The sequence below is a fragment of the Nannobrachium achirus genome (genome assembly GCF_963921795.1).
Source record: "Nannobrachium achirus genome assembly, chromosome: 5".
Taxonomy (NCBI): Eukaryota; Metazoa; Chordata; class Actinopteri; order Myctophiformes; family Myctophidae; genus Nannobrachium; species Nannobrachium achirus.
The window spans coordinates 19527832-19540601 of NC_137814.1; the positions used below are offsets into that span (position 1 = coordinate 19527832).

Consider the following 12770-nt stretch of genomic DNA (forward strand, 5'->3'; position numbering starts at 1 on the left):
CAGACCAGGTTTACTGTTTAATGGATTCCTATCAAAACATAATGGCCCAGTTAATTATACCGTAGATGCTTTCAACTATAATAATTACTATATTTTTAAACCCACCTACTAGAAGATCACTTAAATGTATCATAGCTTTCCTACACTAACGTTCGGCATGATTATATCTTATTAAATAGTTACTCCCAGTGCTTCAGTGCTTTACATAGCCAGCTGAAGCAAAAAAAGAAAAAGAAAAAAAAAAGATTTTTTGAAATAATACTGGTAACAATAATCAAAAGCTTGGTTGCCAGAGACAGAGCATCTGTTGCAAGTCTAATGAGATTGCTATGCAAATCAGGCCACATGTGGATATACTGCATACGCGGTATAAGGTGGAGAGTGAAAGCGAGAGAGATAACCAGGTTGCTGGAGGAGACAATAGCAGTGGTGGTTCATTAAACCATGACGAAGGCATTATTGGAGCTAATTCCACTGGTGTGTGGGTTTCTCTTCTCACAACAGACTTAAAGGTGATGCACCATGAAATTTCACTTTTCCTATTTTAAAGCTATACTGTGTAAGTTGCTCAACTTGTGGTCAGTAGCTATATAGCAAACCTCGGTCGCGTCTGCGTCTTTCGGCCGTTTTTCGGTTCTCACACCCCCGCGTCTGCCTCCACCTCGCCGAGATCTATCTTTTGAGGGGTCTCTGGTTCCTGTGCGTTCAGCCATTCCGGAGATACACTCCTTCAATATGCTTCACCGTGCACCCGAGTATAGCGACACACGGGAGACTACAAATATGGCCGCCCTAGCGACCCCACTCCAAGATGCGCTGTGATTGGCCGGCAGTGTATAACCCTCGCTGTGATTGGCCGGTAGTATGATGACGTCATTTTGCCACGAAATTCTCCCCCCCTCACGGCTCATAGAAAACATATAAAGAGAAGGCTTTTGAAGCTGAAAATAACGGAGTGGGGGTTCTAAAACTTTAGCGATTTAACAGTTAGGACCATTTTAAGATTTGTTTTATAAAAAAAGTTACATGGTATAACTTTAAAACCTTTTTTTGGGGTCCCACTAGCACCTTCTATGACCGGTGTGTCTTTCTCTGGTTTTGGGGAGGCGGAGGTTAAAAGCATCCCACGGGTTCTCAAAACAGGCTGTCCAGATTTGCTGCCGTCGCTTTTTTAGGGGGGGGGGGGTGGCGCAGTTCAGGCCAAAGGTCGTACTGCAGCTGAAAATGCTCTGAGAGCCATTCAAAAATGTGGATGTGTATGACACTGATCATTAGAAGTCAAATGAGCACGCACAACTTACAAAAAACTTTCCGGGTGCTGAGCAAAAATACGTACATAGAGATAGAAGAAGGCCAGCACACCATCTGAAGCTCCCAGGGGGATTTATTAGGCAACGTTTCGACCCATGAAAGGGTCTTAGTCAGGCATGACGAAGACCGATTATGAAAATCTTCACGATTATAAAGATTTTGACAAAATAATTGTGATTATGTCAAATAATTGCGATTAGACGATTATGTCATAATTGCGACAGGCCTAACAAAAGCTCTGCTGTATATCCTCCCAGTGGGGGGTCCGCACTGGCAGATGAGTCAAATAAAATAATTAATAAATAAAATCCAGTTAGCCGCTACAGCTTTAATTGTATAACTTGGCGTCATGAAATCCAGTGACAATGGAGCACATGGATTTTCACAGTTTTCTCTTTAAATTGTGAGCCTAACACAGCAGAATCTAACAATATTATTCAGCAGCAAGAAAGAAATCTGCACTCCAGAAAATATTACAACAGGTGACAAAGGAGAAAAAAGGTATAGTAAATCAAAAAAGAAACACCAATTGATCAGGTTTTTTGGACATGAAAGGCTTTGCTCCAACAGCAGTGATGAGCGTCTGTAAATGGCAGAGAACATACTTGACACCTACTTGTGAAACCATTGAGGGCCAGTCGGCTTGGATGATAGAAGCCCCTTCTACATTGGCACTTGTACTTGTCCAACACAAAGCCATGTCCTCCGATAGGAGTGCACTGGAAGACGAGGGAGAAAGAAACAGAGAGAGAGAGAAAGAAACAAAGAAACAAAGAATAATGTTTAGTAGTCTCGCTTGACAATAGCTGACCTACAAGCTCACAACGCATTGTGAGCTTTTAGGTCAGCAATGTTCATCAACTAGCACTTGTACAACAAAGTAAACTAGAGTCCATTTAAAATTCATTGGCAATTGCACATGTTAAACATGGCACATGGCAGACAGGGGCACAAAACAACAGGATGCAGACGATAAGAAGGTGCATGTGATGATGACTCATCTGTCTCTCTTGTGTTCCTTGTTGTCAAAACAGAGCAGTTCTTAATACCAAACTGGCCAAAATGTCAAATATTAAGTAAGCAAGAGGCGAACATTGTGAAAATAGCCGATCTACATGCTCACAACACCTCACAGTGCGAGGCGTTGTGAGCATGTAGATCTGCTATTTACATGGTCTGTTCAGTTTGGTCAATTCATAACATGAACGGTAGATATTTTTGGGCTAAAGCCAACCTATCAGAGGTATCTGTGCCTCCTACTTTTTTCGGCCTAAACGCGTTCTAAATCAGGGTAAACCAATCGGTAGCCTCTGTGCCTATGACATCATGGACAAATCAACAAAATCGAAGTGTTTCATTGGTCTGGCTAACTCATGTCATCATCATTAGTGACATCATCATTTTTTTAACAAAAAGCGGGGCATAGGAGCGGTTTGCACCGCTCAAAAATAAAGAAAAGGAAAAAGAAGGAAGACTGGGTTTCAGTCTGTTCCGGCCCTCAATAACTTCAATTATGTAAATTATCTAAACCAAAAGTGGAGGTACTTCCTTGAGCTACTGGGACAACACACACACACACACACACACACACACACACACACACACACACACACACACACACACACACACACACACACACACACACACACACACACACACACACACACACACACACACATAAACGCTTGTAAACTCCAGTTCCCCAAAAGAAATCCAGAAATAGAACTGCAATAAATTTGACATGAAAGTTCATCAATAGTTCATAGTGCTGCATACTTAGAGTGGAGTACAGTACATTGCCTCTGGGATGTTGAACTCTACTAGCTCTGTTTAAGCCCTGTGAATTTGAATAAATAGTAGCAGTCACTGGATATGAAGTGATGTTTTTGTCATTTCTGATACTATAGGAGAATATCGAAGCAAGTTCATAGTCATTTGGAAAAAGGACACAGGTCTCCGCCAGGCGCCAGCTCAGGAATGTCACCCATTTAGGCCTAGAATTATTGAATGCTTTAACTATTGAAAAATAGCAGGTATACAAGCGCACAGCGCGGCACCGAGTGCCGCGCTGTGAGCTTGTAGATCTGCTATTTTTGAAAAAGTTGTGAAAATGTGTGCAAATCTTTGAATATAATGTATTTTTAAAGCGAACGTTTGTAACTCAAATTTTGCTTCTGGGTGGTCCCTGGAACTAAATATTTTGAGATGGGGGTCCGTGGCCAAATAAATATCAGTTTGGGGGTCCTTCACATGAAAACGTTTGAGAACCACTGACATACCGTAGTAGTTTCTCAAGAACAGACTAACTGAGCTCCAGTTAAGTGAAAAGGACCTTTTCTTTGACGATGGCTGGCCAGATTGCTGACATAGAAACATAGGTTTTTCAAAAAACCTTAGAAGGATTCAAAATTGGGTCAGAATTCTAATTTTCACAATTTTTCAAGAATAGCAGATCTACAAGCGGCTATGAGCTTGTATATCTGCTATTTTTCAATAGTTAAAGCATAAAATAATGATACACAATAATGTGTACCCGTTCTAAATGGGTTATTAAAAAAATGTCGCATTTGTTCCTCAACATAGTGGAAATGTGCATGCTAAGTTTCACTGCAATTGGACGCAGCATTCATGATTTGAGGCTTTTAGTTTCAAAACAGACCACACCTGCAAACTTCAGATGTCAATCTTAGCCAACCATGATATAACATGAAGAATCAGACAGATCTGTCTTCATCAATCGTAATATAAAAAGAAATGGTTCACATAAGTCGACCCCCTGGTGGCGCTATAAAAGGCAGACTAGAAAAATTCCAGAGGTTGTTCCTTGGCCTCCAGAGTGTGCAAACAATGTTTTACCCAGATCGGTGCAGTTATAGGCCAAGACGCGACTCAGGCCTGTTATAGCGCCACCATGAGGTTGATTTGAAAAATGTCAAATGGCGTTCAGTATTTGTGGCATTTTGTTCAAAACGGGCTAGTCCTGAAAACTTTAGATGTCAATCTTAGCCAAGCAGGATGGAATATGAAAAAGCAAAGATATCCATCTTGATCACATGATATAAAAGATAAAATCTGAACTCTGAAGGAGTAATATAATGTTTTTTCATACATAAGTTGGGCTCCTGGTGGCGCTATAAAAGGCAGATGTGAAAAAATGAAATGATTTTTTTTCCCCTTGACCTCTAGGGGCAGTGTTTCTCAAATGGGGTACGTGTACCCCTAGGGGGTACAAGGGGGTGCTGCGTATGTGAGAAAAAACTGTGAATATGTATTTAGTGTTACAGTATGGTCAATGATAAAACATTGACAGATTTGTGTGAACCTGCTCATTTGTAAATTGTTAAACCAAATTACACCAACACCTTGATTAGTACAACTGTTATTTAATAGAAAGCAATGTTTATTTGCCATTATGCTGCTTTATTTTGAACATATTGTCATGGGAACTGGACTTTTCACGTCAATTTTTCTAAGCAAAATGCTGTAGTCAGGGTAGGGGGTGCACGCATTCAGAAATCAGTAGAAGGGGTACTGCAGCCAAAAACGTTTGAGAACCACTGCTCTAGGGAGTGCACATACAACGTTTTACACTGATCGGTGGAGTTATAGGTAAAACCTCCATCAGGCTGATTGGAAAAATGCCACGCTGCATTTCTTCCTCTGCCTCGTGGAAATGTGCGTGCAACATTTTACGGAAATTGCATACTGTGTTCATGATTTGAGGCATTTTGTTCAAAACGGAGCACTCCTGCAAACTTTGGAAGCCAATCTTAGCTAATCAGGATGGAATATGAAAAATCTGAAAGACCAGTTTAGTTTAATGACTATTAAGAGATACTGTGTACCGATTTGCATGATGTTTGTATCCCAAGAAGAGAAAATACAGGCAGTATATGAATAGAGGTGGATTCAACAGACCACTGGACTTCATCGCTTGAAAGGAGCTATGAGTCACATAATACATCTGAAATAAACCCTTTTATAGCTTCTCCTCTTCATGAAAGTGGTAGGTTTTGTGTTCGTTTTTCACCTTTTCAATTTTCACATAGTATAGGAAAGAACAGGATTGTATTTTTTTTTTTTTTTTCTTTTTTTAAAGTTTTGGCCTATAATGACATACCCAACACAGGGCCGTCAGGTTTAAAGTGGTCTGTCTGTGGGGTTTGTAAAAGTTTAACCAATGATAAGTAAAAAGAGATTGTGACTAAATAATAACTACAGAGGATCCATTGGGACATTGCTGGACAGACAGCAGTCGTTTTTAAAGCCAACAACCAGATCACAAACAGGGAGGAGGGATCTAGGGTGTAAAAACCGTGGGGGTTGATAAAACCGATAAATCACTCTCGCTTTGCTTGGATGGAGATTAGAGAGTATTAGAGAGAGCCTTGCTGCCTTCCATTATTTTGAGAAGAGAAAAAGAACAATCATCAGTGGGCTTCATAATTTTGTTACTTTCAGCTCATGAGCTATTGACTGAACAATGTTCAATTCACGGTCCGCAACTATAAGGTACAAGGTGGGAATCCTAAAAGCCATCTTATGTCTAAACATACAAATATTGTGGTGAAGAGAGAAACCGATAAGACAGCCAATTGTTTGGACAGGAAACCCCACACATCTGAGGTTACATGTCCAATTGGGAGGCAGGACGTGGCTCCGTGTCTGCTATCCACATAATCAACCACAAAGCTGGGATAAGGTGGTCTGGACCTGAGCCAAAGCTCATCTGGCACTAACAGGTGGCAGAGACTGCCGTCTCTCTCCCTGGGTCAATACAACTGTCCCGCAGTGCACAGTAAAAGTCGATTTCATCCCATAGAAAGGCCTAGAGAATTCTGAGTCTTCAACAGGGGGACTGGGACCCCTAGGACGTCCTCAGAGTTACTACAGGGGGTCCTCCAAATCTTTGCGTGATAGAAACTTTTTTTCTCCTTTTTTACATTAACCACTTGAACCCTAGTGTCCATATTCTGAGAACTTTGGCCAAAAATAGCAGATCTATAAGCTCACAACACACAACGTAGCATTGGGAAAATAGAACAATGCCAGAATCCCACTTGGCTTGAATAAATGCACTCACAAATCGCATATTGTAAACTATATTCTCTCATATATACATTCACGCACAGAAGCATAATACGCAACACCCACCAGTAACCTTTGTTAGTTACATAATTATTGTGAGGTTGTAGATCTGCTATTTTTGACTTAAGTTCTCAGAATATGGACGCTAGGGTTCAAATGGTTAATATAAGAAAGAGGGGGAAAAAAACAAGTTCCTATCACACTATCAGCACAAGATTTGGAGGACCCCCTGTAGTAACTCTGAGGACCCCCTAGGGATCCCGGACCCCCTGTGGGTGTTGCAATTGCCATCCTGTGGGACCCCAGATGATGTCCCAGGTCATGCATGAAGGAGCATGAACTGTGATTGATACAGCAGTGGTTTCACTGTTACAGTGGTCCTTGAGGAGGGGTTCCAAGGGGTCCCCATGCAGCTAAATGACTGGTAACTCGAGTGTAAAAAATGGAACCAAATTGGCCGTTAATTGTACACTCTCGAGTGGCCTAAGGCACAGTAAACTGGGGGTCCTTGAAATGAAAACGTTTGAGAATCACTGTTGTACAATTGTTCTAGCTAGACAGCTTGACCTTGGGCCAGGTTGTAAGAAAAGCACGAAACATGGATGTGATAGGTGGTGAGAGTGAAGTACAGCTCAGTGAATAATGATATTGTTGTTGTCGGGTGTCCCAAACCGTTCGTTTAGTTTTTAACATTAAAAAAATATATATTTTGAAAATAGCAGATCCACAGGCACACAAACGCCTTGCACCGCGAGGGGGTTGTGTGCTTGTAGATCAGCTATTTTCTCTAGTCTTGTGTCTTATATGATGAGGCAGTTTCAAAACGTACAAACTTGAAACGAATTATGCAGATTGACGGAGGACCATTAAAGCATTTCCCCCTGAGTTCCTAACGCTGAATAATTTAACTGTAGCACGTCTGGGGTCACATGCATGGGACCTCATGCCATTCCAAACATAATTACTAGGCAATAGTCACGTACACAAGTCGTAGCACCAACAGACCCCGTGTGTGGTCTGGTCTGTTGGTGCGCCAACCTGTGTACGTGACTACGTACGTGGGATTTTTAAACGGTCCCAAGGCGGGGCCTCGTTTTTCTTCAGAAGCTATGAAAAGGCTGTTTGATATGTCACACTTTGATGGGTCACATTAATCAGAGCTCCGTCGCCCAAAAAGTGAGAAAGTAATTTGCGGTCTTTTTATTCCACTTTTCATTTAACGTATTCCTGACAGGAGTTCAAGGCTATAAATCACACTTAAAGGGCAAGGGGAGGACGTTAACTTTCAAGAAGGGTAGCCTAGGGGCGGAAATGCTGTCGTTGTACGTTTATGTGGTTATTTATGTGCTTGGGGAAGTTCCACATGCAGTGTAGGGACACCCTTTCAGAAGAGCCATTAAGTTGACTTTGTGGTCCTCTCTCACCCAGTGTACATCAGGGTTTTTTAGAACCTGACCCTAACCCGACCCACCATGAACCATCCAGAAAGAATATGTTAACCAGTAAGACTCCCTAATCGGGAGATAAGCGACCGTTGGTCGCTTATCTCCACAAATATCACAGCCTCCACCTCTCACGTCATACGGGCAGCCATAGTTACACCTGGAATGTTGAATCTCCATATATGGAGATAACCTACTCATCACACAAAGTCTGACCTCACCAGCCCATACCTGGGCATGGACGACTTATATCTCCATATACGGAGATGGCCATATATGGAGATACGATGACATCACAGAGTCCACAGCTGATGATGTGGCGTGATGTCATACAATACACAAACAAGCCCTATATAAAGGGGCAATTCTCACCAGGGAAGAGAGCATTCCCCACTAGCTGAGTATCTTAAGATGGTTGGATGTGATGATAAGCCACAAATAGGCCAAAAGTTTGTTTTACCAATTATCAAGAATACGGGCAGTTGACAGTTTGCCATTGTTACTCATTGAAGTTGAATCTCCATCTGAATCCCTTTTATGCCCATATATGGAGATCCCTGCTCTGAGTATCTGACATCACTAATCCCTTTTATGCCCATATATGGAGATCCCTGCTCTGAGTATCTGACATCACTAATCCCTTTTATGCCCATATACAGTATGGAGATCCCTAACAGAATCCATTTTATGCCCATATATGGAGATACCTGCTCTGAGTATCTGACATCACTGTGATGTCACCTGTTTATGCCTAAATATGGAGATCCCTGCTCTGAGTATCTGACATCACTGCGATCTCACCTGTGATGTCACAGTGACACATCACCTCAGTATCTGTGATGTCACAGTGACACATCACCTCAGTATCAGGCGTTACACGTATACATTGAGCAGGGCAAAGGTGTGTGACGGACGGACGGACGGACGGACGGACGGACGGACGGACGGACGGCCGGTGGAGGTTTTCATACTAAACTGCGACCTTACGGTCGCAATCAACAATCTGAACTCGACTGGTTCCATTGATCGCGACCGTAGGTCACTACTTGTATGAAAGCATCTAGCTCTGTCTGTCACTTTTGACATCACAATATAACTGACCTGTTCTGACATCACAATGATGTTAAAAATGAATTCTGGCCTTGTCCCTTTTATACCCATATATGGAGATCGCTGACATCATCAATATCATCCCAGCTCAGCAGAAGGATACAGTAGCTGACCTGTTCTGACATCACAATGATGTTGCAAATTAATTCTGTCCTTGTCCCTTTTATGCCCATATTTGGAGATCGCTGATGTCATCAATATCATCCCAGCTCAGCAGAAGGATATAGCTGACCTGTTCTGACATGTTGAAAATGAATTCCGTCCTAATCCCTTTTATGCCCATGTATGGAGATCCCTGATGTCATCAATATTAAGCCCATATGTTATGCGTCACAATGCGTGATATCTCATCCCAGCTCATCCATATTTGGGGAAATATGGCCACATATTGGCAAACTTAAACAACCAACCACACTTTTATATATAAATTAAGTCTATATATGGAGATCCCTGATCAATATCATCAATATTAAGCTCATATCTGGGCATGCCCATATATGGACATATTGTGTGGTCACCACACCATATATGGTCATCATAAACAAATCACAACGTGTAACAAATTATGATGTGGAGATGACGGGCATAATTTGGCCCTATAAAAGGAGATCACAGCCACACATGTATCAGTGAACAGTGTGTCGTTGTGCTTTTATATGAACACAGTCAATATGTCCCAACATGGAGATAAAAGACCTTCATGCAGCGACTCAGGAAATGATTCCAGCTGTGCAGAAGATGAACATGACACCATGGGTTCAACTGGAGACAGCAGCAAGAGGAGGATGAGAGGAGGGCTGAAGCGTGAGGCAGGGCAGAAGAAGAAGGAGGAGGAGGCAGCCGTCCCACTGCAAAAACCCAGGAAGAAGTATCGTGGTCGTGTGAAGATAGAAATTGAATTCATTGCGAACACGTTAAAGCGACGACAGACCTTCAGCAAGCGTAAAAAGGGCGTAATAAACAAGGTCAAAGAGCTGGCCACGCTGACAGGGACCCAGGTTCTCTTGCTGGTGGCCAGTGAAACGGGACATGTCTATGAATTTGCCTCCACCAAGCTCCAGCCTGTGTTCACCAGTGAGGCAGTCAAAGCCCAGATTCAATCGTGCCTCAACTCACCACTGGACACACCACCCACCACCACCACCCAAAGATGATGATGATGATGATGCACCCACCGATGTGAGCACTACTTCTGCCACGGGCTTCCAAGAGAAGATGGACCTCACCTTCCAAGATTCTGAGTCGGAGAGCCTGAGCAACACTAAAGATGAATTAAAGCCATCTTTGGACAACGTGGTCAGTCTACCAGGCACCAGCAGCAGCAGCAGTGCCCAGTCCGTGGTGCCCACAACTTCTACCACCTCCACCGTGCAGGAGAGCAGCAGACTGTCGGTACAACAGCACAGCCAGGCCCTTGTGCCGCTGTGTGTCAAGCAGCGCAGCGAGAACACAGAGCAGCACCAGTGCACGCCAGCGCCACGTTCCCAGCCATCCACGGCCATGCCTGCACTGGCCCATGTGCCGGAGGAGACTATCATCCCAGCTTAGCAGACGGATATAGCTGACCTGTTCTGACATGTTGCCAATGAATTCAATCCATGTCCCTTTTATGCCCATATATGGAGATCGCTGATGTCATCAATATCATCCCAGCTCAGCAGAAGGATATAGCTGACCTGTTCTAATTAATGAATTCAGTCCATGTCCCTTTTATGCCCATATATGGAGATCGCTGATGTCATCAATATCATCCCAGCTCAGCAGAAGGATATAGCTGAGCTGTTCTGACATGTTGCAAATGAATTCAGTCCTTGTCCCTTTTATGCCCATATATGGAGATCCCTAATGTCATCAATATTAAGTCCATGTGCGTCACAGTGCGTGACATCTCATCCCAGCTCATCCACATGTGGGAAAATAGGGCCACATTTTGTCCAACTTAAACAACCAACAAGCAAGTCACACTTGCAAATGAATTATGTCCTTGTCCCTTTTATGCCCATATATGGAGATCCCTGATGTCATCAATATTAAGCCCATATCTGCGAATGCCCATACAGTATATGGACATATTGCGTGAGTCTCATGTGGTCATATCAAACATCTATGATGTCAGACGTCAGTCAACTCTATATTTGGGACAATATGGCCACATTTTGTCCAACTTAAACAACGGTCAAAGTTGATCCCATTAATAGTCTTTAAAAGACAAAGACGCAAGTCCCCCAGTCTGGTACTTCTGTGTTGTTACTGTGTGTTTTGTATCTCTGTTTTTTATATGGACCTGTGTCTGAAATAAAGTTGATCTAATCTATCTAACTAGTATTCCTGTGATTTGTCAGTGTTTCCACCTGTACCGTACTGTAGGCCACTTTTAGTCGACAACGGCCTCTAGAGAAAGCGTTCTCAAAGATTTCCACTCTGAAGGGGGTTTTCACTTTGTTGGGTTTTCATTCTTTTCAACCCCCAAAAAACGCTGTTGTTGATTGTCAGTTGAGTTCACCTGTTAGAACATATGTACGTGTCTTCAGTTCCTTGCCGGTTCAGGAAAAACTCTCCAGGGTAGCACTTATTTTATCTCAACTAAAAAAGTATTTTGACAGAGCCACTTAAAAAGCTAAGGCAGAATGAAACCAGCTCACCCACTCTATATAGAGAGTTTAGTTTTTCCATGTACATTTTGTGTAACAAGGTCAAACTTCCAATTAATACCTCCAAACAACAACAGGCTAAGCAGCCAAGAAATTAGAGAGCTAAGACAGCATTGCAGACATCCCAAGGGAGTCACCTGGATATCAATGTCTCCTCCCGGCCACCAGCGAGTGGCACGCGTGTAGATGCGTGAATCAAAACACCATTCCGGTTCCAAGGGCGGAGCGCTTGTTTTTGGTGGAAATGATGGAGGCGCGCCGTCTCAGGCGGCCTTGAGCCACGCGAGACACCGCCGAGCGAGCGGCAGCGAGCGAGTCGCCATGTTGAGCGCTGCAAAGGTCAAATGAGCCCACTTAGCGCCGTCCAAGTTATGTCACGATATGTACATTTTCGTCCCCCCGACTTTCGGCACCTCCGCGCGGTCCAGCTGAACACACCGGAGCGCTCCCTACCTCCGGTTCAGCCAATCACAAGCTTCTGTGGGCGGGTCTTAACTGGAACGGTGGACGGTGTTTTGATACACGCGAGTGGCACTGAACCTCACGGAAATCAATCAATTAATATGAATAAAATAACGGTACTTTACAACTGTCGGTTCTTTTTCACTGGACATACAACTGGAAAAAGCTGAGTCAGCCTGTGCTACGCACGGCAGCCTGCGGGCAGGCTGTTGTGTCCCACTGTGAGAGTGACAGAACTTTTTCCCAAGGTAAGACTAAAGGCCTGTCATCGTATCTCCAAAATGTTTGGTGAGTTGCGACTTCCGACGTGCAACTTTCCGAACTCTCATTCGGTGTAATGCTTTTCAGAAGTCGCGAGTGACGTCATTTTGTAGTCGAACCGGACCTTTTGACCGAAAAGTTCAGTTTCGGTCAAAGTATCTAATTAGTATCTACTTAGTTCAGGGGATGCCAGAAGAAGATTCTTATTTTTTCTCTCATAATATCCCTGAAAACCACAGCCACTATATACGCCTTTGCCCGGTGCCATGATAGAGTGACTGGGGGCGAAGTTAAAACATTACAAATATTTTATATACCGTAATACAGTGATAACAGTTGGTTATCATTCTGTTCATTTACTTATTTATTTCACAGCAATGGTGAAGCCTGTAGTATCCTCACTCACTTTAGGTAACGGTTATTTGAACACAGAATGTTAATCTAC

General features: G+C 43.1%; 1 protein-coding gene across 1 annotated transcript in view; it reads right to left on the reverse strand.

The window, feature by feature from the left end:
- gpr158b (G protein-coupled receptor 158b) overlaps positions 1–12770 on the reverse strand; it is a gene marked incomplete at both ends in the record, with an annotated part of 119867 nt that overhangs the window by 64679 nt on the left and 42418 nt on the right. The window contains one exon of the mRNA XM_080725601.1: positions 1928–2030. Within this exon, the coding sequence (XP_080581727.1) occupies positions 1928–2030 (103 nt within the window). The remainder of the gene's footprint in view (positions 1–1927; positions 2031–12770) is intronic.